General features: G+C 25.4%; 2 protein-coding genes across 2 annotated transcripts; both read left to right on the top strand.

The window, feature by feature from the left end:
- Positions 1 to 28: 28 nt before the first annotated feature.
- LOC145832571 (pleckstrin homology domain-containing family J member 1-like) lies at positions 29 to 3,530 on the top strand. Its single transcript, XM_082939885.1, has 4 exons — positions 29 to 140; positions 803 to 867; positions 2,381 to 2,459; positions 3,358 to 3,530. The coding sequence occupies exons 1-4, from the start codon at positions 29 to 31 to the stop codon at positions 3,528 to 3,530; spliced, it is 429 nt and encodes a 142-aa protein (XP_082796011.1).
- Positions 3,419 to 27,614, top strand: LOC145831416 (inositol polyphosphate-4-phosphatase type I A-like). Its single transcript, XM_082938671.1, has 23 exons — positions 3,419 to 3,505; positions 6,052 to 6,098; positions 7,340 to 7,424; positions 8,347 to 8,519; positions 9,608 to 9,687; positions 10,366 to 10,441; positions 12,947 to 13,028; positions 13,467 to 13,584; positions 14,257 to 14,423; positions 15,978 to 16,095; positions 17,331 to 17,462; positions 17,992 to 18,202; positions 18,561 to 18,662; positions 18,902 to 18,977; positions 19,537 to 19,709; positions 20,082 to 20,234; positions 20,594 to 20,709; positions 21,154 to 21,220; positions 22,259 to 22,387; positions 22,962 to 23,156; positions 23,618 to 23,704; positions 24,749 to 24,903; positions 26,660 to 27,614. Exons 2-23 carry the CDS (start codon positions 6,096 to 6,098, stop codon positions 26,790 to 26,792), a joined length of 2,631 nt encoding a protein of 876 aa, XP_082794797.1. The 5' UTR covers positions 3,419 to 3,505; positions 6,052 to 6,095; the 3' UTR covers positions 26,793 to 27,614.
- Positions 27,615 to 27,851: the final 237 nt, after the last annotated feature.

Here is a 27,851-nt window from a genome sequence, read left to right as displayed (position 1 = left end):
ATATTATATTAAATGACTTTGATAAAGAATGCGATTCAATTCAACTGAGCTGAAAATTTTGTCAGAATCAAAAGACTGCAAGTTTGAGGGATTGCTTGAAATTTTAGAAGACAACGGTAAATTTTGGAGTAAGGGGGAAGGTTTGATTTTTAAACATATATGTTTGTATTTTAAGTTATTTTTTCTTTTATTTACTTCTGTTTATTGAAATAAACTCATTTTATAAGTTTTGTTACTCAATTTAGTGCAAAAGTGTCCCTTTGTGCAAAAGTGTCTTTGTGCATATTTGACCTGTCCCCTTTTTAGATAGCTTAATGTTATCAAAAATAAATCTGAAAAACATTTAAAGTTTTTTGTTATTTTGTTTAATAGTTAAAACTCATGCAGTTACATGTTTGCTTAAAAATAAGAGAGATTATTTACATTTTATCGTATGACATTTTCATGTATAAAATTGTTCATTTTATGTGTATCCAAATTGAATCGATATGTATATTTTAAACTTTCCTGCCCTCCTCAAATTAACTCAAATATAAAAGTCATAAAGCAAGAATCTTTATCTTATGTCATATATAAAGAAATCATATCATATCATATATAAAGAAATATCTTAATCCAAAAACTGACTTGTATAGTTTATACATGTTTTACTTCTTTAAATTTTATGCTTTAAGATTTTTTCATTGGTTAGTTAAACTGATTAAGATCATGAGAATGATAAGCAGTTATTAATAGCAAAAAAGAAATTAATCTTTCAACTTTTCTCATTGTTTATCTGTTTATGAATGTACATTTTTTGCAGTTCTGAAACACCGCTGGTGCCGACTCATTGGAAACATACTTTTTTGCTTGAAAACTGAACAGAAGGTAAGCAAAATTTTACTTTTGTCATTATTTTTTTTTTGCTTTTTTATAAAGAAATACTTCTAAAAAAAGTAAGTTTCCTGTAAATTTTTTTTTAAAGTTTTATGTGTAAAACAAGTTTAAAAACACTATATGAATATATGTTTCTTTAAAACTTCACATAGATAAATTTTTTTTTTTTTAATTTCAAACATGTTTAAAGATTAAGATGTTCCTTTTTTATGTGGACTTAATGTATTAACTTCTTAACAATCATTGTATATTTAACTGGTGTATGTAAAGTAGTTTAATTGTTTGTAAATGAAAACAAAGCTTCAAATTTGTAGTATAGAGTGCTAGCTACTTAAGGTTCTGTTAAAGTATTTCTAATGTTTTGGTTTTTGATATCAAATTAATCAGATAAGACTGTAAAAGGTGATTATATCAGGCTAAGTTATTGAGCTCTATTCAGGATCTTTTAATTATTGTAAACTTGCTTGTTGACTGTATTCTGAAAGTTTTTGAGCATTTTTTTTTTATTTGTTAATATTTAATGGTGTAGTAACTGTTTTATTGAATAGTTTAGTTAATTTTAAAAACTTTTTTCTTAAAATTTTTCAAAGAGTTTTTAATTATTACTAAATGTTCAATTTTAAGAAGTTTTTAACTTTGAATATGATTCGTTACAATATTATATATTTACAGGGTTGCCAAAAAACTTGAGTTAAAACTATAACATTTTTTGCATTCATCATAAACTTTTTCTATTAAAAAACACATTTCAAGTATTTTTACAGTATTTTTTCAATGTTTTTATACTATTTAACACAGTTTTTTACCTTAAATTTAACTGTAAACTAAAAATAGACCCAAAAATGTGTACATGTAAAAACTTTGAGAAAATTTTAAAAATCTTGAGAAAACCTGGAAACCCTTTATTTATATTGTCATTTATAAAAATAAAAACATTTGAAAAAATCATAGTTGCCACGCACACTCAGGCTAACTCACGCTAGTTTAATTTATTTCAAATAACTTCTGTTTTTCTGACTTTTTTTATGTTTCTATAAAGTCGTATTTTTACTAAATCCTTTTTTATGTATTTTGCTTAATTAGAACAAATTATTTTTTTGAGTTTTTGGCTTACACTACTTACTTTGATCAAATTTCTCATAAACTCTGGCTGCCCTGATGTAATCCAGGCTAGTTTTTGGCTTAAAAACTTGCAAACCTGCTTTTGGTTTCTCCATAACTTTTTTTTATTAAGTCAGGTGATCAAGCACAATATATGTTTAAAACTCGTAAAACAATAAACATTAAATGTTTTTTATAAGTCTTTGTTTTACATTTTTTGCCACATAAAAATGTTTATTAAACTACCTTGTACAATGTGCAGTGCATCTTATATAAATACTTTATATATTTATATATTTGTATGTTATATGTATGTTACTTAGTTTTTGTGCATATTAAGAAAATAAACGATGCATGAATTTAATTTTACAAGAACTGTTCATCATTTAAAATTTACCCACAGAACTCTGAAGTTAGTGGGGTTTTCATCTTGGAAGGAAATTACGCTGTTGAAAAACTTGAAGAAAACAGCTTCTATATTAGTATGTTTTGTTGTTTTGCTTCTAAGTTGAAATCAATCAAGTATGATATCTAAGGGCATAGAGGGGGGTCCACCTTGATTTTTACAAGTTGATCTTAACTTATAGAGTTTTATCTGAGCTATCAGACATTTTTAACCGCTTTAAAAAATTCAAAGTAATATTTGAGATATAAGCAATCAAAGTCGGTAACCTCAATAGGTTCCTAATGAAAGGCACAAACCAAAAAAGAGAAAAAAGACTATTTCATTAAAAATCTATCTTCTTCTTAAATTTTTCATCAATATTCTTAATATTTTCACAGAAAGTCGATTATTAAATTTAAAAAACTTTTAAAGCATGAATTTTTTAGTTAAAAATAATTGATATTTTATAAAATAAAAACTAAATTTCTTTTGTTTTATTTTAATTTTTTTTAAAATCACAGTGTTCAAAGTCTTTTAAACTATAAAGACACACTTGCTGAAAGTTTGAGGTCTCCAGCTCAAAAAATAAAAGGAAAGATAGATTTTTAGTGATTTTTAAAATTTCCAAGAAAATTAAATTAAAAAATTAGCTATTCATACGTTTGTATCAAAAAATTTTTAGAAAAATAACAACATCTCAAAAGTTAATAATTATTTTAATCTATAAAAAATTGCTGGTTGTATTTTCTTAAACTTTCATATAAGAGCCAATGTAATTTTTGGTAAAAATAAAATTAATTCCCCCTATGCCCTAACTCCCTATTACTCTTCTATGCCCTAAAAAGTTTACTTAGTAATTAATTTTTAAAATGTAAATTTATCCAATATTCTACTAATTTTTCTTCAAGTGACTTAAAACCTGTCATAGGAAACAAAACAGAAAAAAGGTTTAGTACACAAGTTGTAATTTTCAAATTATTTTATTTTCCCTGCAGGTTTCTCAGGCGAGGAGGACAGTTTTTATTTCAGGTGCGATTCTGTTGAAGATGCGGGCAACTGGGTTGTGAGTTTGCAGCAAGCTTCGTACACCTACATAAAGAACAAGTACCGACAGCTTGTTGATCAACTAAAGCATCAGCAAGAGTTTGTTTTGTTTTGTAAAATTTAGTACTATTTATATTTTTTAATGTTGTTCAATCTTTTGTTTACAAAGAAAATAAATATACAAACGTTTGTTTAATGAGACATTTTGTTTTAAAACATTTGTTTTAACATCAACAAGAGTTTGTTTTGTTGTGAAAATTAATATAAGTTTTATTTATTTTTACAGGGTTGCCACACACTCAGGGAGCTCAGGGAACTCAGGGAATCTCAGGGAATTTTCAAACTGTAGAAAATCTCAGGGAAACTCAGGGAATTTTGGCATTTTTCTTTTAACTCAGGGAAACTCAGGGAAGTTTTGATTTTTTCTCTAAATTTCAGGGAAGTTTTTGAAAATCTCAGGGAAATTTTTTTCAGATCTAGAATGAGGTTTGTTTAGTTAATCCAGTTTCAATATTTTGTTAAAAAGTAGTAATTTTTATTATTTAAGTGGTTATTTAGAATTTTTTTAGCCTTGCGGCTAGTTCTTCAATATTCTTAGTATTAACATTGTAGTTTTTTTAAGATTTAAATTTATATTTACTTAAGTAAAATCAAACAGTTTATAGAAATGAAAGTTGTTGTTAACTATTCATTGAAAAGTTCTAATAAACTTTTTATTTTTAGTTACTTTTGTAGTTTAAAAAACACTATGTTGTACTATTAGTTCTATTAGTTAAATAAGGAAGTAATATCAACTAATATGGGAGAGATGACAAAAAGGTCCCAAAGAATGATCAAAGATCATCTATATGCAAACAGTCTAGAACCAAGCACAGTTGAACTAAGTTCTGAATTGTTAAAATTTGTAAAATCTTCTAGGGCCCAATATTTGGCGTATCTTGAGCCAAATAACAAGCGCTTTAAAACAAAAAACAGCGCTTTGCTAAAAATGTTCCAAATAAAGGTGATGCTTTGAGCAAGTTAGGAGAACAAAAAAGTAAACTTACAAAGCAACTCAAATGTTTGAATGAAGACTATGACAAATATACTGCAGATGCCAACAAACAGTCTGATTTAGAAGCAATGAAAGAATTATTAGCAAGAGGAATAGCTGCTAAGGACAACGCAAATAAACTTGAAAATAAAATTAAAACTATTGATTTAGAAATTGCATACTTAAAAAAACAGTATTAAGATTTTTTTATTAGGTAATGTGAAATTGTTTTAAAATCAAAATTATGTTTTCAGTTATTTAAAATAGATTGTGTATGAACATCTAAAAGACATAAAAAAAAATTTAAATTTAGATTATTTTGTATCAGTTGTTAGATATAAGTTGTACTTTGATATGAGATATTTCTTTAGCTATTTCTTTAAACTTTCTTTTTGCAGGTTTTTTTTACAATAATGTTAAGCTTTTAAGTTTTATTTACTGCATTCAGAACAGATGCTAGGAAAGACATACAAGTCATAATGAAGTTATTATGTATGCATTTAAGTGAGTTCTTCATGTGAAATTATTATTATAGTATAATTAAATTTTGTCAATTAAAATGTCAAACAAATTAAACTTTATTCTTTTATGTAGAAAGTTAACTAACAAGTTTACACAAAGTTGTGCAAAAATTTAGTTTTTAATTTATAATTGGTTTAAACCTTTTAAGATTGAGTTTTTGAAAACAGTTTTTTTTTATAAATTTAATGCAGAAGCATACACATACAACCTTCCTTTTATTATTAAAGAAGAAAAATGAGAATGAGGTATTAATAATTTGTGTTAGAAGAGAAAATTTTTTTTTTAAGATTTGAAAATACTCAGGGAAACTCAGGGAAATTTAAGGTTACTCAGGGAAATTTTTGGTCACTCAGGGAAGATTTTTTGGCTCAAAGAGTGGCAACCCTGTTTTTAGATGAGTAAAGTTATATAAAAAAAATCTTTTTATAACACTGTTGAATGCTTGACTTTGTTAAAGATGAATATGGATTTTATTAAAACTAAAACAATTATATTTGTTTAAACATTAAATAAGTATAGGAACAGTTGTTTGGTATGTCATTTATCTTATATGAGTGTACTATTGAAAATTTAAAATATTACTTGATAACTTTGGTTTTAGTTATAATAAAGTAAAAAGTTAATTTACTTTTTGTTTTAGTAATTTTTGTTTTTACTTGAATGTAAAAGATTAAATTATAGTTTATAAAAATAAAAAAAGTTGTTCTTGTTGTACAATTTGGATTAATGAAATTAAAAATGAGTTCAAGTTAGTTTAATTCACAAAATGTATGCTTAATCTAAGTTTGTTGGATTATATGTAACAAATGTATACATTGTTCCTAAGTTTAATCTTAAAAAGATGCAAAAAATGTTTTATAATTATTTAATTACATTAATCCAAATTGTACAACAAGAACAACTTTTATTATTTTTATAAACTTTCATTTCTTTTAATCTTTTGAAATTCTCATATAAGTCTTTAATATGGTTAATTTAAGTTTTCAAAGCTTACTTAACTACTTATAAACTGATTTTTAAAGTTTTTGAAGCTTGTTTAGTTAATTTTATTTTAATTGTTTTTTTTAATTATTTATTTATTTTATACCAGGTCAACAGCATAAATACACAGCACAACTGTTACCCAGTATTGACATGGTTAGTAATTTTATAATGTGTTTATGCATGCACAAATTTTTTTTTTAACTTTTAGAAATTATAATAGAAAGCATAACGAAATAAATCCAATGTTTTTTTGTAAGGTGCACTCAAAACTGTGTACTAAGTGTTTACCTTATCATTTTTTTTTGAGTTTTTTTTTTTTGTAATAACTGAGTTAACAGTTACAAAAAGTAAGCATTTTAAATAGTTAGTTAGTACAAAATTGTGTTGATTAAAACTAGTTGTACTTGTTTTAAAATAGACAAATAGATTTTGAAATTTTATTTAGTTTAACAAGGTTTACTTTTATATTGTAAAATGATAAATTTATAAAAAGGTTTTTGTCTTGAAAAAAGAATTCAGTCTAAAATTAAATACTTATTGTGCAGTTAGACCAGAGCTTTAAAAAATAATTTTTATAAACATCTTCTTTGCAAATGTAAAAAATGTCACCCTCTTTTGGTATCACTATTTTACTAGTTACACGGTTGCCACTTTACCTGGAATCCTGGAAAAACATAGAATTTGACAATTTAGGCAAAAAAAACCTGGAAATATCTAGAATTAGGAAAATTTTGAAAAAAAACTGGAAAAACCTGGAGTTTTGAACAAAAATCTCTAAAAAAACTTGGAAAAACCTGGGAATTTAACAATTTTCACATGTCCAGTAGTAAAATTTTGATTGACTCAAAAAGTCTATCATATACATAAAATATTTTTGTCATCATCACAACTTTAAATTAAAAAAACTTTTAAAGTAGCTTCACAGTATCTTTTCAATGTTTTATACTATTTAACACAGTTTCTTACCTTAAACTTAACTTTAAACAAAAAATAGACCAAAAAATGTGTACTTATAAATACCTGAAAGATATTTTGAAAATCTGGAAAAAATTTGAAAATACGAGTTGCAACCCTGTAGATAACTTCCAATTACTCTTTGTCTTCATACTAAATACCCCTAATAGTCAAAATTTACCCCAATGAGGCAACAACACTTTTGGAAACTTTGAACTAAACCTTTTAATTAATTTAGAATGAGTAGAAGACTCAGATAATAAAAATTATTATTCTAACTTTTTAGTTTAAATAATTCGTTACACAGATAATTTTAAACTTATAAAGAACTAAACACTTGTTTTTATACATTTATAGTTTTAGTACCTACAGTATTTAAGTGAAAAGTTCGTTTTATCAAGTTTTACAATGTATTAAAAATTATTTAAATAAAAAAACAGGAATCATCAATATTGGAATTATCTTTCAACTTAAAAAGATTCCAACCACATCAAGGATTTATTGAGCCAAATGTTTTTATTGAAGGTTTCTTTTTGTTTATATTAATAATCTTTATTTTATTTTAACTTTGAATTTTTTTTACTCAATTAAAAGTCCTAACATAATTTTTTATAGGTTTATTTTGAGTTATTGTTCAAATACTGAAATTGAATTATGATAGTCTGCTATGTTTACAAAAATATTTTTACAAAAAAAGTTTAATAACATTATTTTATATTAATTTTTTATTACTATACAATAACCATTGACTCAAACAGTAAAGCAAGAATATTAAAATGTGTAAATAACATACAAAATTCAAAATTTTTACACCTTAAAAATACTGACAAATATTTACGACCAACAAAATGTTAAATCATAAGCTTTTTGAAGTACATCTCATAAAAGTTTAACATAATCATCTAATAAACTCAAACCAATCAACAGTATAAACATCTAACGGAGCGCAGTTTATTCTAGAAAATAAATTAACACAACAAGTAAACAAATAAAATCACTAAAAAAAAACTTGTTTACTTCACTAAAACTCTAAACTGAACCCGACCATTATAAATCCATATCAACATTCAATCCACCATCATAAGTCTAACATTAATTAATCAAAATTTTATTTTTAAAACTCAGTTTCACCCTTTAAGGGATCTTCAGTTACAAGAATATTCTATTCGAATAAGTTTTAAATTGTAACTGAAGATCCCGGGCGAATTCGGACGGCTTTTTTGCTCAATTTTTTTATCCAAATTTTCTCTCATTATTCTATCGACCCTTCTCACAACCCAAAAATTCTTTTTAATCAATTTTTCGAAAAAAATTGAAGGGTGAAACTGAGTTTTACAAATAAACTTAATGTTGTACATTTGTCTCCTTATTTTCAAATAAGTTGAGAACTATTTTTGTCCAGTTTAGAACCTCAAATATCAATAAATCTAACTGAAATATTCGACAGTGCAAACATCTAACGGGGCGCATGACAGATGGAAAGCACACAGCAGGACGGAGACGGTGCAGAGCAGGGGCGACTGCAGCTTCATGAAAACGATATGCTTGCATGGGAGCGACGGTGTTGACATTTCCACCAGGTTGCAGGTCGTCTTTAGGAGGCAGAGGAAAAATAACCAGGTTCGTGTGAGGGTATACAGAAAAATAATTTATATGTATGAAAGCATCTTAGTTTGTGATAGTAGTTACAGGGTTGCCAAAAAACCTGGAATTTAAGAAATTTTGAAAAAACCTGGAGTTTTGAACAAAAGTTACTAAATACTTTAAGTATTAAACAATTTTTACATGTAAAGTAGTAAAATTTCGCTTGAAACAAAACATTTATAGTAAAGATAATTTTTTTTCTTAAAAACTGCATAAAAGGAAGCTTAAATCTTTTCAATTTGTTATACTATTTAACATAGTATTTTACTTTATGTTAAATTTTAAACTTGAAACATACCCTAAAACTTATAATTTTAAATACCTGAAAGAAATTTTGAAAACCTTGAGAAAATTTGCCAAAAATATTTAGTAACCCTGTTTTATGATCTTGGTACTAAATGAATAGTTGCAAAAGTGTGGTATGTTTATACTTCTGTAAAATTAATTTTAAGTGCATCACTCTTTGTAAAACATCACACAAAATCATTTTTTTTTTGATTACTAAAAAAGTTTCCTTGGTTAAGTCAATTTTGTTATGAATAAAATTTGAAGTACTCTTGATATATAATTCAAATCGTGCTGAGATATTTCACTGAAACAGTTGTTTAGTTTTATTTTCTTTTTAAACATGATGATCAAGTTGGTAAATCTGTAACTTTTATCTTATATAGTTTTGCATAAGAGTTTCTTTTTTTAATCAGATTGTGTTAGTGTTTTGTTTGTTCATTTTTTTACTGCAAACTAAAAAAATTCTAAAATTTTCAAAAACATCTTTAAAAATCTTAAACTTTAACCGTTTTAACTCTAAATTAAGTGTAAAATTGGATATTTTTAACACTTATGAATTTTTCAGATATTTTAATTTAGTTTTTAACTTTTTAGGAAATAGTTAATTTTAAATAACACATTGGTTAACATTTAAAAACATTCATATTTTCTTTACAATAAAGTATAACTGTTTATTTTTGAAAATAACGTAGTTGTTTTACTCTTTAAAAAACACTATAAAAAGTAATATGTAACATAATTTTTAAATAACATTTACAAAAAATATTTTTTTACAGAGCGACTTCTTAGCATCCACATTTTGCGTTGTCGAAAGATTTGTTTCAAGTTCTTCAACAGTGCACACACTCGATATGGTGTTAGTTGTTCTGTATTTAGTTATTGTGTCTTATAATACTAGGATAGTAATATTAGTACAATAATAATAATACAGGTTGTTTGAGTGGAAAATAAATGTGGATAATATAATGATTTTTGTATTTTTCATTATAAATGTCTTAAAGTCTTAACATGATATTAAAATTTACTTCAGTTAACTTAAGCATGCAAATTATTTAAATAAATTTTTGTCTTTTTCCTAAAACTTGGCATAAAAAGCTTATTCAAATACAACTCGTTTTGAAAACAACGACTGTTTGTTATCAACAAATTACAATTTTTTATCATTAACCTCAAAAAACAATCGATTTCTGTGTAAAACAGTTTTCAAACAATTAAAAACATCTGTTCTTAATTGTGTTCAATTATACTTTTTGTTATTTTCTCAAGTAAACAACTGTATAATTTAATTTATGTGATAAAGTGTGTAATCTAGATGTGTTTAAATGAAATAATGGCTTTGCTCAAGTTGAGAAGAAGTAATTTTAAACTTACTTTAAACTATGTTAGATTTTTTTTATTTAACTTTTTAATTAGCAGTCTCTCAACAAAAAAAATATTTACGTGCCAAACGAATTTATCTCTACTCAAAACAACTGGCTGTTTCAACAGACTTTACGCAAAACAATTTAATTTATTTTCAAAATTTCAATTTCAGTTTAAACGGAGCTCCCTTTGGTGCTGTGGAAGTCGGTGTGATAAAAATATCAAAGTATCTTCAAGACACCTATACGGTTAGTTGAGTTTTTGAAATGTTTTGTGATATAAAAATTAAACATAAGAAAAGTAGTTTTTTAACAATAAAACTTGTAAATCAATATATAAAGTGATATAAAATTATTATTTTTTGCATCTGATAAACTCAATTTTTTTGTCTACTTGTGTTTTTTTAGTGGTTACATTACAAACAAAAATTTATAGTTTTTGCTGTAGAAAACAAAAAATAATGTTGAATAAATGAAATAAAAAATTTTTAGCTGTAAATAAAAACGACGCTTTTATCTAGTAATAAAAGCTAATGAAATGCAAACTCATAACAAATTAGTTATGTGTTTTTTCAAACAACAAATGTTGAAAAAAGTAATTGTACTTCCTCTTTAAAGTCAATTGCAAAATTTTATTGAAGTTGATTGTTTAGTTAGCAGAAAAAGTGGTATGACTAACTTTGTTGTTGTTTTGAGTTTATTTATAAGTTAATTTTTTAATATCTTGTGATAGACTTTAGTAAAATTTGTTTACCAAAATAGTTTTGTATAACAAAACCATTTGTCATTTAGTTTAAAACTTATACTTTTCAGGAAGCAAAACATTTAGAATTTTTTTTTTACAAATAATTTAGTTGATAGAGCTGGACTACTTAAAAGTGAAATAATTTTATTAGGTACTACTTTATTAGTTGTTTTTTGAAATGTTTCAATCAAAAGTAATCGTGCCAATAAAAAGAGTAATTGGTATGGCCTTTCCTTATGAAGTCGATGAGGTAATTAAAAAAATTGTTGACCTTAATTTAATAATTAGAATAAATTAAAAAAATATTTTTTTAAGGAACATTAATAGCAATATAACTTAGTTAAATGATGATTTTTATTGCCTTTATTTTTTATAGCATTTCTAAGAAAAAGGTACATGGTTTTTAAAAACTTGATTATAATTTAAGTTTTTTTTAGGCTCTTTTATATTTAAATTGTAATTTCTTTGTAATAATAGTTACGTAGTTATGCTGTATTTTTTTGGATGACTCATAGTTATTTTACTAATTTTGTATTGTCAAACTATGTAGGTGAGTTTAATTTAACGAAAACACTTATAATCAATAGGTTTAATGTAAGTCTTAATAGTTTTATAGATAGCTAAAAATAGTAAAAAGTACTGCTTATATTTTGTTTTAGTTTGAAAAAAATATATTTTGTTAAACTTAATTTCAGCAAAGTATCTTATATTTTTTAGTTTGTGTTATATTTAAACCGACAATAAATTAAATTTATTCGAAACAGTTTACTAAAAAGCTATGTCAGAAAAAAAAAGTATTTCACTTCAAAACAGTTATTAGATTAAAATATTATTAAGCTGTATTAGTTTTAACTTGGTTTGTCATGTAACGGAGATTATAAGAAAATATTTCATAATAAAATCATGTAATTAGTCTTGTTCTCTAGTATTATAAGCAAATTTAATCAAAAGGTTGTTTTTTTTCACATTGCTTTTACTCTTGTTTAACTTAAATATGGTTTATATTTTATTCAGTTGTGTGTTATTTCGTACTCTGTCTGTATAGAAAACTTAAAAATGGCTAGCAGTTTTTTTAGAATTGATCTTAATTATCTTATTATTACAATTTTTTTTGTTATATATTAAGAATGATTTTTTTTTGAAATAAAATTTAATAAATTAGTATATATTGCTAGATAAATTTACATTGTAAAATTTGATTTTTTTTTCAAAGTTACTTTTTAAGTTGTGCAACAAAATTCTTAGAATTTATTTAATTTTTCAATTAAATTTTAAGTAGTTGAAAGTTTTAATCAATAAAGTTTCAATTGCCAATTTATATTTTCCTTAATCATTCAGTTTTTTTTTTAAGCTGATTTTTAAAGGCTTTGTATAAAGTTTATTGCTTTTTTTATAACTTTTTTAAGTTAATAATTTTCAATTTAAACTTTTTTCACAACACAAAATAAATTTATCTCATTTTGTTTTAAAATGATCGACTTTTTCACTACTACAGTTTTTTTTTCGTTATTTAACAAGATGTTTTTAAAAACCCTATTAATACTATTTGTTGTTGAAAAATTTTAAGCTATTCATAATTTTGTCTTCTGTTTGCAATACATTTTAAGTGTCATAACTTATGGATTAATTCAAAGATTTTTAACTTCAGTTTTGTCAAGTATGTTTTGTTTTCATGCACTTGTTAAAGGTGTGGAATATATATAAATTTTTTTTTGTTCAAAAATTCACATTTTCTGTTGCTTCAATTATATATTTTTGTGAACAAACGTATAGTACTTTGCTAGAAAATAAAAAACTAATTGTTGTCTCAATATGATATTCATTGTCATTGCAAAACTGATAGTTTATAATTTATTTCATTGCTAAATACATTTTTTCAATGACTTTTAACAACCATGTATACTAAAAAATTTAGTCGTTTGGTAAAACTTCGATAAAAACTACCAGTGAACTTGTGAATTGCAGACAGCTGTAACTTTTATTTATTAAATCTGACTTTTTTTTTTCAGAATCTTATCGATTTGTCTCCTGAAATGGAAAATGGTGCAGAAAATCAAAACAGCTGCGAAAATATTTTTCCTTGCAGTGGTGGTTTGTTTGTTTTAATTGATTATTTTAGTGAATAATACTTTCGTTAATATTTATCTTACGTACTTTAGTTAATATTATCGCACATACCTTTGTTAAAGTATGAAACTAATTGTAATTGCTCAGTTGATAATGTACTTTATCTAAAAGATAATTAAGTACTATATTTTATTTCTTTTTGTATTGCACGTAAGAAACTATTTTAATTTCTTACTTCTTTTTATTTAAACCAACTGTTTAATTTAAAATAATGATAAAATACCTACTCAAAGTTGCAAATATGATATATAGAAGCTTTAAAACTGTTTAAATCCTCGTTTTTATTTTGATAAAAACTGAATTACAACTGCAAGCCCAAAAAGGGCGAATCATAGTTTTGTAAATAGGTTGTTTGAAATAAAAAAATTGTTAAATAATAACTATGTGATTTTTTTTTTCCAGTGTTGATCAAACCTTGCAAGAAATGTTATCATTTGAAGAACAATCAAGGTGAAGGAATTAATATTTACGAATACATGTTTGAAACACCCATGAGCTTCGATATTCCAATACAATACTTGTAAGTTTTTCGTTTATTTGTTTTGTACTATTTAAACAACTAATAATTATTTTAGTTAATATTTACGAATATATGTTAGAATTACATTATTATGCATTAGTATTGATGTTCGAATACAATACTTGTTAATTTTTGTTTACTTGTCTTGTTATACTTATAGAATTTGTAGACAACCTGTTTAATCACACTATATTGTTTAGACCAGAATTATTTGTACATGTTTATGTGACTACATTTGTAACATTTTTGAGGAATTTTAGAACCCTTATGTCTTTTTTATGAAAAAATTATTTTCAAAATTAAAAAATTCCTGCATTCAATCTTTTTAAAATTTAATAATAGACTTTCTGTGAAAGTTTGAAGAAGATTGCTTAAAAATGAAGGAGGAGATAGATTTTTAGTGAAATGGTCTTTTTACACCCTTTTAGTTTGAGCCTTCCATTAGGAACCTATTGAGGTCACCGACTTTTATCACTCATATCTGAAAAAATACTTTGAATATTTTCAAGCGGTTAAAAATGTCTGATAGCTCAGATAAAACTCTATAAAATAAGATCAACTTGTAAAAATCAAGGTGGACCCCCCAATGCCTTTGAATCTTAACCAGCATAGCATCAATTTAAAATGTATTAATATACCAAAAAAGTTACAAATCTAATTTGTTGCTCACAGAGAAATGTGCAAAAGTGAAAACTTGCACGCGATAAAGATGCTTGAAAACATGGGCAACTTGAGAAATGCACTGGAAAAACAGAGGGCAGACATCATCAAAACTTGCAACAAGCACAACGACATGTATGAGAGCAGGCTGGACAAAATGAAAATACAGTTCATTTCAAGTGAGTTTGATTTTTTTTTTTGATATGTTTGATTATTTTGTTTTTAATGAATAATCAGACGCGTTGAACTCTTTTTGGTGACAACTTGCGTTTTTCTGCCTTTTTACTTTTATGAGTTTTTATATTAGTTTTAACAGTAATTTTTTAGTTTTAATAAGTTTTTAATACTAATAAGTATTAAGATTATATTTTGTGCGTCCTTTAATGTTTATTAAGTAGTTAATAATGAAATGTATTGAGTTGTTTCTGGTTTCTTGCTTTTAAGTGTTAATATATTCTTTAAAAGTGCAGTATGTAGTTTTAGTGAGTTTAATATTAAATTAAGTGTTTTTATTTTCTTTTTATAATCATGTAGAAAAAAAATTGACGAACTTCAAGTACTTAAAATTATTCAAGTGTTTTTTATTTTAAAATAGGATTTAGTTTTTTGGTAGTTATATTATAGGATTAATATTTTTAATATATTTACAAACAGTTTTTGAATGATTCTACCAATTTATTTTATACCTCAAAACTATATCTTACTTCAATAAAAACTTAATAAATTGTCTACATATTTTAATTTTAGAAAATGTTGTGAATACTTAATTATTAAGTTTTCTAATATGTGTCTAAAATTTTTTGTTTTTTTTCTATAGGCAGAATATACTTGAAACTAAATCTAAATACTAACAGTTATTTCTGTCTTCGGTAGACACTAATTTGATCAATAATGAGTTAAAAACCACTTAACTCTTTACCAAAACGCAATTAGATTGATCGATAATTCGGTTTATTTGCTTGTAGCAGAAAACTTTTACAATTATAAAACTGTTTTCTTTCAAATATAACAACTTTTAATATAACAATGCAAATTTTTCTCTTTTTATGTGCATGCATTTTATAAAAAAATCTTTAGTTATCTATCAACATGTTTTAATGTTAATTTATTGAAAGTTTTTAACATGAGTATAATTATTGAACGAATGTACTTATGAAGCGTATTAAAAAATTCAAAATTAAAAAACAGTTAAAACGCTTAACTTTTTATAAATATACAGATATACAACAGTTAACAATGGTTAATTTAAGAATAAAAAAAAACTATTTTTATCTATTGTCATTTATTAAAACTAAGTCACAAACCAATTAGAATTATCAGAGTAAATATTCTTTATTTTACCATGTTCAGTGTAAATAAACGTCATTAAATTTTAACATTGAATGTATATTTTACTCATTTTCTTTTATTAATGCAAGTTGAGACCTCAAAATAAATTGTAATTTAAAGAATATTTTTATCATACTCAATATATATCTGAGCTTTAATATTTAAACTAAAACATAACTTAACTAACAATTAAAATCAAAACAATCTGCTTTTTTTGTGTTTATTTCAAATTGAAGTTGCCCGAGGAATATGCCAAATTTTAGATTATTCGTTTTTATTTGCGATTTTCTAGTTTTCGTAGTGACGAATACTTATTGAAGTATTACAAATCTTAAAGTATTGCAAACTTAAAATTATTATTATATATATTATAATATGATATTATTATATATATGCTATCGCAGAGTCGTCAGCTTGTATCAAACGAAGCGCAGATAAAACTTCAACTGATCTCGAGTTTATACCCACCAACTTGCACGTACAATACATGAAAATATGCCCAGAAAATAATGAAATTGACAGGTTTGTTTTATTTTTATGTAGTTCAAGATGACTGTAAATGAAGTGTTAGGTTATTTAAACTGATTGTATAACTTTGCAAAGTTATATTTGTACAGATGTGTAGTAGTATATATTTGAAAATAGTTACGATGTGTTTATTTTTGTAACTTTTAGTTTAATAAACTCATTTATTAAAATTTAGCTGATAAAATTGTAGAGTGTACTTCGCTTACCTTTATTTATTTTAATTAAACTTGAAAGTCAAAACAATAAAAGTTGTTTAAATTTTATTTATGTTAATCTTGAAATTCAATTTGATAGTTGTGAAAGGCATCAAAGTAAATAAATATTTTATGTTTAGTTAAAATTTGTTTGCTTAAACTTTTGTTTAGTTATTTTAAGTTTGTTTGTTATATATGTTTGTTTACTTAGTTTTGATTGAAATTTTAACCTATTTGTTATATTTGATATTAATATGTTTTTTCATCAGTTTTTCTTACAATAGTTTGAATTATTGAAAATTATTAGGGTCAGATTTGCTTTGTTATACCAAAATCAAGTTAGTAATTGTCTATAATTTTTTTTCTACAAACACTGTTAAATTTCAAGATTAACTTAACATAGTTGGCTAGATAATTTGTATTTTATGACATGTTGTTTTGAGGTTTTGGTTTTGTACAATATTAAAGCCTAGCTTTTATTTTTAACCTTTTTAATTTCAGTTAAACTTTTACAAATTATAGTTCACTAGTTCATTTTAGATTGACTAACAGTCGAGTGTTGTTTATATTTTCACTTATGTTTTCCTGTACATTGAATAATTAGATAATTATTCGCACAAAAATTAAAAAATTGATTTCAAATATACCGTAGCTGAAAAAAATACTTTATGTCATAAAATTGCTTCTCACTGTCTTTCAATTGTAAATATATTTCAATAGTCGTTTCATCACACATTAAATATTCTATATCTGGTTGCAAAACTGATACATTTAAATCTTCTCAGATTACCTTCTACAGATATTGCAGTAAAAATATGTAATCTCATAAAAACTGTTTATTTTGTTAAGTATAAAAATATATAAAATGTTTTCAAATTAAATTACACGTTTCAGATCTTCTGATGTGTTACAAATTGTTGAGATAGATTTTGATTGAAACAAACTGTTGTGTATCAATTTAGTATGTAATTAATGATGTGAAAAACAAAAACGTTTTAATTTGTACCAAAAATTTGAGTATAAATTACTTTTCAGATCATCAGAAATGCTAACAAACGAGTTGTTGTGTGTAACGGTCGGAGCAACGTCATCTCACAGCACCGGTTTCAAGCAAGGCGGGTTGTTCGACATACTCTCCCATTACAATCACAGTCCCGACACTAAAACGTTTGTTTCGTTTGTAAACTGTTTGTGAGATTATATTTCAAATATATTTTAAGTGTATTGTATAATTGAAAATGTAATTCAAATATAATATGTATTAAATTTTGTCTGTAAATTATTGTAGCAAAATCAGATTAGAAAAGTCAAGCAACTAGACAATAAAGTTTTTTATTTATTTTATTAATAAATATGTACATTCGAGCAATTTTATGAAAGATGAAGTATCAATTAGAAGTTTTATTTTATTTTTGTGCAAATAAACGACTATTGTTTATTTAACGAAAAAAAGCGCTCAATCATTTGGTCCAAGGACCTGGTGTAAGAAAAACCTTTCGGTTATCGAGTCATACACCAGGATACAGTTTAAAGTCATGTTCAGGACAAAATATTTGAATTATTATTATGTTATTATTAAATTATTATGAATGACCTCATTAGCAGTTTGTTTAAAGCGTAATTTTGTATCATAATATAAATATATATATTGAATTTTTAATTTATTTTTGCGCATTAAATACTTTTTTCTTTTCAGTTCGCGGCGGTCACCGATCAAGTTCGACCAATTAGCCCGATGCCTGCAGTACGGTGAAGTGAACGAGCGAATAGAAACGCTCGAACTGTTATCTAGCATCCAATCAAAATGCAGCAATCTCAAAGTGTTGTCCAATCACGTTGCTGAAGAGATTGGCAAAAATTTCAGCTCGCGAATCGACGTTTCTTCACTGGACCGTCTCAGCAAATCGGTATTTACATACTTTAAAGATTAAAACAATATATATTCATATATATATATATAATTGATTATTTGTTTGTTATGTTAATAAAATAAAGGTTTTTAATTTTTCTTTAATTACAATTAAGCGATTTTAGATTTATTTCAGGTTAAGTAATGTACACCAAGAGCAGTTTGAAACTACTTGTAATATATTCAGTTGTTTGCAGTTTAAAAGTTTTATAAAAATTAGACTTCGAAAATAATTAAACTTATTTTTAACCCTTTGTGTGTTTGGCTACATTTATTATTTTAAACTAGTAAATTTAAAAAATGAATTTTAAGTACCAAGTTTTTATTTTAAAATAAACTAACAGTTTTATTAACAGATAGGAAGTTTATTGTCGATATTTGATGGGGATCGAATACAGAGAGCACATGGTATAATGTCTGTAAATCTCAATAATCCCTATGATGTTCCTAATATTAATGTGAGTGTTTGGTTATTGTTTTTAGGTTTTAAGTATAACTTTCGTATTTAATCGTGTTTGAAATTTGCCTAATATCAATATGAGTATTTAGTTTAATACTTATGTTTTCTGTTAAATCTTTTGAACATTTTAATCAATATATGAACCGGAAAAAGAAATATGAATTCATATTATGCTTTTAATCTTTTATCAATTTTAAGTTGTTTATCGGAAGTAAAATTTAATTTATTTACTTACAGGAAGACTTAAAATTGAAAATAAAAGCTGCATTGGCATCACTGGTTAAAGTTATCGATTCTCAAGACAACGGTTCAGGTAAATTTGAATGTTTTCAAAGTAGAGTGTGTGTATACTTTTTTGAACTGTCTAAATAAAAGTGTGTCTTATAAGTTTAAATTTTAGTTTGTTTTTATTGTAATCTTTTTTATGAATAATATATTTTATTAACAATTTGCACATTTACTTTTTGATGCATGACGGAGATGAATTGAAAAAATATGTAAAAATTAATATACACTAAAATAAATTGCAACATTTTTTTGATCTTTAAAAAATTAAGAAGGTATTTCATAATTATTTTATAATTAAATATAAATATATAGTTGCATTTTTATTTCTATAAGCACTTTATTGTGTGCAATGTTTAAGCTAAACAGAGAAAAAACTGTTTTAAAAGATATATAAGTTTTTTAAACACAGAAACAAAAGTAAGTTTATTAAACAAAAACGGAAAAAAAAGAAAATTCTCAAAAAAATTTGGTCTAAGGACTGGGGTGTATGAATAGACCTATCAGTCATTAAGTCATACACCAGAATTAATTTAAAAGAACAGATTAAACATATTTTATTAAATCAATTTTTTAAATCTTTACAGAGTCAACGAAACTGGAGGTGTGCGCGAAACTGGTGCAGCAAATAAACGACAGCGCCGACCAACTCACGCACCAGGGCGAGATGGCGCTGTTCCATTCACAATTTCTCACCAACTCATACCTGAATTACTACACCGACGCGTTCTACAGGAGGAGAGCTTGCTTCTCACAAGCAGTTAGTTGTACTGTTGTTACTATTAGTATTGTTGTAGTTGTAATATTTGTAGTTACTACTGTTAATGATTTTTAGTTGCAACTTTATATATTATTTTATTCAAAATACTTACACACATCTATTTCTATTATTCTCGTACAAAATAAAATAAGACTATGATCCGTCAACCAAAAAAAAATTACTAAACTCTATAACAGGTTTATACTGTAAAACTAACTAAATTATAGTATCAACTCTTTTAATAAAAAAAAATAATGAAACTTAGTTGTTTAATAAAAATGAGCTAGTAAATGTCATTGTGAATAAAATATTTCAAACCCAGCTAACTTGACTTTTACAGCAAAAATTTTGATTTAAATTAAATCTTTGCAGTTGTCAATGTGCGTCTGCGGAATCAACTGCAAGATATTGCAGCACGTCTGCAATCAGGACATGTCTGCAATGCTGCAATTTGCAAGCTGCGGCATTCTCTTGCAAGTGGAATCACTGCTGAGCACTTACGGCAATGAGAACGGAATGATACAGGTGTTTTTTTTTTCTTGAATTGTAAAACTGTCTGAAAACTAATAATTTTCATTATTTAAACGAATTTTTTTCTTAATACTTGTTAGTCAGTTTTAAGCTTCAAAAAAAAAAGAGTTATAGTTTTTATACACTAAGTTGGAAAGTTTTAAATATAAGTTTAACTCTTAAAAGGCACATAACTTAATATGTAGAAGTTGTTTATATTTTTTGTTTTCTTATCAAAGTTTTTATCTAAGTCGTATAATGAATTATAAATTTATTTTATACCATAAACTCAGTTATAGTTAAATTTAGAAATCAAAGAACCACTTTTTAGACTTTTTAGATAAAACATAACAATTTTAAATTAATTTACCCAGGATTACGTTATAGGAGTAATGGATTTGCACAGAGTAAAATTTCAGTTGAAAAAGAAAACAATGAAAACTTATCAGAAGCCAGAAATAACTGGAAATTCATTATCACCTGTTGTTATGTGAGTTTTGATCAGTTGTTAATTTCTACTTAACTTATAATTTTTTGTTAATTAAGCCTGATCCAAATTAAAAGAGATCCAAAATTGTATATTTTTAACCTCATTGTAATATGAGTTACACAATTGAAAATTAACAAATCTGTATTATATCAATGAAAAAAAAAAATATAACAGTTATTGCCACATTGTATGTAAATTTAATTTTTACAATTCTGCTTAATTTTTAATCTTGATTAACTTTAATAGTTAATGATTATTTATTCATATAGAAAAATTATAGCTTTTTCAGTTTTAAACATATACATTAACAAGCATAAGTTGTTTATAATATAAAGTAAAGCTTAAATTTAAAAAATAAAACAGATTGTAATGCATATCTTGAATTTATTAAAATAAGGCATTTTTTTAAATATGCAGAGTTTTAATGCTTGATCATTTAAACAGAATATACTTGAATGAAGATCATTTCAATTCACTGCCAGTAAACTTGAAAAATGGCGGATTTATAAAGGTTTGCTTTAACAAAATTTATTTGTTATTTTAAGTTGATTACCACTAGATTACTTTAAAAGTTTATTCTTGCGATTTAAATGAGCTTGAAAAGTTTGAATTAGTACAATTTTATTTGTAATTTTATCTTTTTTTTTTTTTGAAGTTGTTTAGTTTTTTTATATACTAGTTACATGGATTTAAAGTAATAAAAAATTCAATCAAATTAAATAGCCTGTACATACTTCATCTAAATAAGCTTGCTTAATTATTCTTGAAAAAACTTTAAGTTTAAACATATTTTTTTAAAAGAATTCACACATTTTTTTAAAATTTAATCTAGATGTTGTAGTTAAATGAGTGTATTGTTTTAGTATAATAAATTTTTTAAATTTTTGTGATAAATGTTTTTTGAACTCATAGAAGCATACATTTAAATTTCAGGCAGTACTAGTTGGCTTAACTTTCATACATCAATTATAGAATAATGATATGTATGAACACAAATGATTTAAATTTAACGGAAACATGCCTTTTTTTAATTTATAAACTCACAAGTTTTGCGTATTTAATTTACTTTTTTTTTCCTTTCAACTTGCACTGATATATCCTACATTAAGAGTAAACACTTTTTCATCATACAAAAAAAATGTTTTAACTTTAAAAATTTTGCGTATATGTTTTTACAGGGTTGCCACTTTACCTGGAAAAACCTGGAATTCGACAATTTAGGCAAAAATAACCAGGAAACATTTTCAGTAGTAATACTTCGATTTGACACAAAAAATCTATCATATAGATAAGGTTTTTGTCATCATCATTTCTTTTTTATTAAAAAACACATTTAAAGTATCTTAACAGTATCTTTTCAATGTCATACTATTTTACACAGTTTCTTATATAAATTTTAACTTAAAACTAAAAATAGACCCAAAAACGTGTACCTTTAAAAACCTGGAAGAAATTTGGAAAACCTTGAAAAAATTTGAAAAAACGAGTCACAACCCTCTTTTTACCATCATTCACTTTTACCTCTATTTAGTTTTACAAACGCTCACAGGTGGTGCCGATGTTTTTCAACGTGGGCATCAACCAGGAACAAACGTTGGCGGAAAAGTTCGGCGGTTCCGTTTTGCAGGAGTATTTGAACAAGGAGGCGTTGGGAAAGTTGAGCAGATACTACGAACAAGTTGGTTGAGTTGGATAACTTGATTTAAATTGCTTTTGACAAAACTTCCATTAAAAAAAAACTTTGTTTCATTAGCATTTCAAAGATCCGTTATAAATCTTTACATGATTGTTTGTTTTACTTTTATTGGAATCTTACAAAACTAAATTTCAAAGCTACTTTAAAGTGTTTCAATTAGTATGAGCTCAAAATTTTTGAAAAATATTAATTAGTACATCATTCTCATCGTACTGAATTACTCTAACATTTGGAATTTAAACTTATACTTAAAGTCAAAGTTAGTTACATAACATTTTGCGTAATAACGCATTTAGCCTACATAAGTAAGACAACGGTATCTCTAAATTAAAAATATTAACGTTTAAACCACTTAGTTATACATGCCATAAAGTTTACTTAATATATTTTCCCTTTAACTTTCTTAAATATACAAAATTTTGAATGATAAAAATTGAAACTAAATAGTAAAATTCTGTAAACTAGTGTAATTTCTCACACGTGTCACAGTTTTTAAATACTTTTCATAAAAAGTTACAATAAGACAAAATAAATATAATTGTTTATTTTCTCGCAGGTTTCTCAAACGTCGCGCCACAGTTTCAAACACCACAGCCACCCGCCGAAATCAACTGTCAGTTTGGGGATTTCCCCCGCAACGAACCCGAGCAAGCAGGGACTCAGCAGCATTCTGCCCAGGGTCAAGTCCACGCTGGCGCAGAGCGTGCAGCCCACCAAAATAAACACCTTCCAGGCCACCGACGTCAACAAGGTTTGTGACGTCACATAGAGATTAGAAGCGTTAAATTGGTAATTAAAAGATGAAACGTCATGTAAAGTTGATTACGCGATAAAGCGTTAACAAAGTAGAAAAATTAAGCAACAAAAAAAGTATTTTTTATTACTTGGTGTTTGCTGCTAATGTTTTCTTTTGTATTTAATGATAAAATAAGTTAAAATTTTGAGCTGATAAACTGTTAAATTAGTTCAAGAATTTTTAAGTTAAAGTTTATTGTAAAAAAAAAAATCATAAAGTTAATAAGCAATTAAAGACCATTGTTTGTATTAAGTATATGTGTTCACTATGCTAGTTAGTAGGCTTAAGTTCTTAAGTTATAATATAAAAGTAATCTTACTAAAAGAGCATCTTATTTTTTACTTTCCATTCGTTTAAATATTTTTTTTTAAATCGTGCTTAGCCTATTAAAAATAGTTTCACTTGTTTATTTACAGTCTACAAACGAATTACTGGAAGATATAAGGCAAGCAATAAATTTAAATAAAAACAAGCCAGTTGAGATACTTCACATCGCTTCCGAGGTTGGTTTATATTTCAAAGTTTTACATAAACTGTGAACCATAAAAGTTTTGTTTGTGTTTTGTTTACACATTGCAAGATTTATATAAGGCTCTTAAATCAGTCGAGAACACAGTCAATTTTTATTTGTGATTTTTCTTCTGCATCAATAGTGTTTCAGTTCTATTAGTTTTTTATTAGTTTACTGAAGACGGATTTTCATCTGAAACGTTTTAAAGTTAACCAATATGCAATAAGTTTGTAGGTTTTTCTAAACTATCTTTTGATTCTTTTAAATTTTTTACACATGGAAATACTGTAATTCAGTTTTGCAATAAATTGATAATTCAGTTGTTGAAATAAAAATATGGTAGTGATATGAAACTTGTATCACTTTTGTTTTCACTTAAATTCCACTCTTAACTTACTGTTACTAAATTTACTCTTGTAATATTATATTGATATAATAAGTACTAATAATAATAAATTGAAACAGTACATATAAGTTACTCATATTACTTCCATTGTATTCCACAGATTTGCTTAGTTTTAAACCTTAATATTCTTGTAAAAACTTTGATTTATTTGGTTTATTAGTAGTGGAATTCAAGTGTGTATGTCTGCTTCTTTATTAAAAACAAAACCAACTTACTAACAATTCGCTTTTGTAACTTTAATTTCCAAAATGTTCATTTCTACTTTTCACTTTGTTAATTTTTCAACTCTCAACTTCCCTTTACACAAACTCACTCTGATGTTTTCTTCAAATGCCAATGATTAAACAGTGTGTTGAATATCAGTTGATAGGTTAACTAGGCTATTAATAAATAAAACTTTAACAAATTTCAGCTACATATAGTCTTTATTATAAAATTTCTTTGTTAATAAAAATAATTTGGTGTTTATGTTCATCCATAAATTTTAAAAATCTTTTATAAAATAGACGTTTTTATTTATTTTCTTTATCGTCTCATTTCGTGTGTATTTCGATTTAAACGGTTCAGGTATTGATGCCTTGATCCAGCGTATGACAATAAACTTACAATATTAATTTATTTTCTTCACAGGTATGCCGAAGATTGAACGGTGTTCGAGTCACTTCGTGCAAGAGCGCTAAAGACCGAACAGCAATGTCGGTCACGTTGGAACAATCATCCATAATATACAATCAGTACGATATCTGCGAGAAGAAGTTCATATCATTACTGTCTGCTATGCGAAGGTTTGTGTTATTTGATATTTAGAATACTGAATAGTTTATCAACTGCTATGCGAAAGTTTAGAAATATTGTTAGTAAGTTTAAACTTATCATTTTTAATTTAGTATGATAAAAAAAACTATCTAATGAACCAGTTTTATATGATTATTTAGAATCTTTTATTTCAATAAATAAACTTTGTTAATGGTATGAATTATTTGTTTTTTTTGTTAATTTGTAAAATCTGTGAGTTGTCTTCTGTTTAATAGTACTGGAGATTTTTACAAAAAAAAAAGAACAGAAAACAATAACAGCTACCAACTGTTACCTTAATTTTACTTATTATACTTTTAATTTTTTTTTTAATATTTACAGCGCCCAAAAACATAGTTGACAAATACTTAAGTCTTGTTTTAAGAAACTACAAGTTTCAACAGTGTTCTGCAATTTTTGTCTGATAAAAAATAAACCTACTTTTTTTGTAAATATTTTAATTAGTTAGTACTAGTATAGTTATTTATACTGTTATATAATTTTTTAGTTGTTTTTCTAATTAAACAAGTTGAATATTTCTTACAATCACACACTTGTTGTAAATAATTTGTGTAATTTCTTTATCGTTTTGATTTAATCGCAACAGTACGCGTAAAAACTTGTTGTTATAAAGAAACAAATTCATTGTTGCATCTTTTTATATAATTTTATATCGTAACATATTTATGTAACGGCACTCGTGCATAGAGGATAAAAAAAAGTTTTTACAAATATTTTGATGTTTTTTTGGTAAATTATTAAAAATTTATCTAGTTTTGCTAAAATTTTAAAGTTTTGCTCATTGTTTTTTGTTTAAACTAATATATTCTACACAGATGACAAAGTAATCAAGTTAAGGGCATGGGGGGAGTCCACCTTGATTTTTACAAGTTGGTCTTATTTTATAGAGAATTTTATCTGAGCTATCAAATATTTTCAACCGCTTGAAAAAATTTGAAGTAATTTTTGAGATATAAGCAGTCAAATTCGGTGACCTCAATAGGTTCTAATGGAAGGCGCAAACTAAAAACGCGCAAAAAGACCATTTCACTAAAAATCTATCTCTTCCTTCATTCTTTTAGCAATCTTCTTCAAATTATCACAGAAAGTGTATTGTTAAATTTTAAAAAGATTGAATGTAGGAATTTTTAAAATTTTGATAAACAAAATTTATATAAAGAAAAACCACCTATTTTTTCTGTTTTATTTATCTAAAATTTTTATTTTTAATTTTTTTTTTTAAATTCAAACATTCAAAATCTTTGAAACTGTAAAGGAACGTTTCTTAAAAATTTGAGGTCTCTATCTTAAAAAATGAAGGAGAACATAGATTTTTAGTGATTTTTAAAATTTTCAAGAAACTTGACCCCGAAAAACTTGTGGTCCATACGTTTGTATCGGAAACTTTATATAAAAAGCACAATATCTCAAAAGTTAAATAATATTTTTTAATTCTATAAAAACTGGTTTGTAGTTTGTACTTAAAGCTTTTATATAAGATCCAATGTTATTTTTAGTAAAAAAAATGTTGGACCCCCCCTATGCCCTTAACTGTACTACATTATAAGAACTGCCCGTTTGTTTGAAAAAATTTTGTATTTATTCACTCAATTTTACTTTGATTTTAGACTAACTTTTATTTAATTTTCATTTAATAGTTTATCTTCAATTCAAAATACTTAAAACTTTAATATGACATATAAAGTTATGATTTCGTTCCTCGTTTTATCATTATATTGCACACAGCAACGGAACTCGCATAGAGAACACACAGAAGAACGTGGGTCAGCGCAAGTTCGCTTTCGCCTCCGTGCAGCTGATGACCTTTCCCAAGCTTTACAGGCCCCCAGATGGAACGTACGGGAAAGTTGAAACTTGAACAACCAGGGTTGCTGTGATGGAAGACTTTTTAGTTCTAGCGGTTTTAAAGTATTAAGCGTTAAGCATCAAAAGCTATATTTGAAAAATGCTGTTACAAATAAAAATTGTGTTATTTTCACTCATAAACCTACCATTTGTGAATTTCCGAAGTGGTTTTCTCAATAAGATTTGCCATGTAATAAAATATTTCTTAAACTAGCGGTTCTGAATTTTTCCACCCATGTTAAAACTTGTTTGAAATTATTGTTTTAGAACCACTAGATACAGAGCAATCTTGTTATTTATTACAAATTGTTTCATATTTTAAATTAAAACTCTGCCCACGGATGAATTAAAAAAAATTGTATACATTTCTTGGAGAGCTGAGCTGAATATTTGTTGATTTGTACTAAAAAAATTGTTGGTGTAATTTTTTTAAAAGTTTGTGAGAATTTAAGAAATATACTAGATAGTATATTATAATACTACGAAGTTATATAACACATCAAATTTTACTTAAAATAAATGTTTATATTAACTTTTTTGACAGAATAAAGAGTGGTATTTTTGTATATTTGAAAAGTGGTATTTTTCCACTTTATTTCATGACATTTTATTAAAAGCCAACTTTTCGTGTCATCTTTATCACCACTGAACTTTGTGCTAGTTTTATAAATTACTGCATTTTTGATCGCTGTTTACTTAAAATTATTCTTTTGGCTATAATAGTTAAAACATTTGGATACATTTTTGTCAAAAATTTGTCTAAATTAACAGAAACATTTCTATATATTTCGAACATCATAACATGACGTGTTTTGACGTTAAGTTTTTTTTTTAATTTTGTGCAATTCAATAAATACACTTTATACAAACAATTATATTTGTTTTAAGTTATTGTGCATTTTCTTTTTAAGTATTATTATAATATGTTACACTTTTAGCTCTTGCAATCAAACAATATATACAATGTACCTAAAGCTTATTACTTAATGCACTAAGGTGTAATCCAAACCTTTTTTGTTGACTTACTAAAAAAATAAAAACTTTAAAAGTAAATTAATTAAGTCTGGTAGAG

The sequence above is a fragment of the Thalia democratica genome, chromosome 3, assembly GCF_965202585.1.
Source record: "Thalia democratica chromosome 3, ktThaDemo2.hap1.1, whole genome shotgun sequence".
Taxonomy (NCBI): domain Eukaryota; kingdom Metazoa; phylum Chordata; class Thaliacea; order Salpida; family Salpidae; genus Thalia; species Thalia democratica.
Note: the sequence above shows the minus strand (reverse complement) of the source record. Positions and strands in the feature narration are given on the sequence as shown.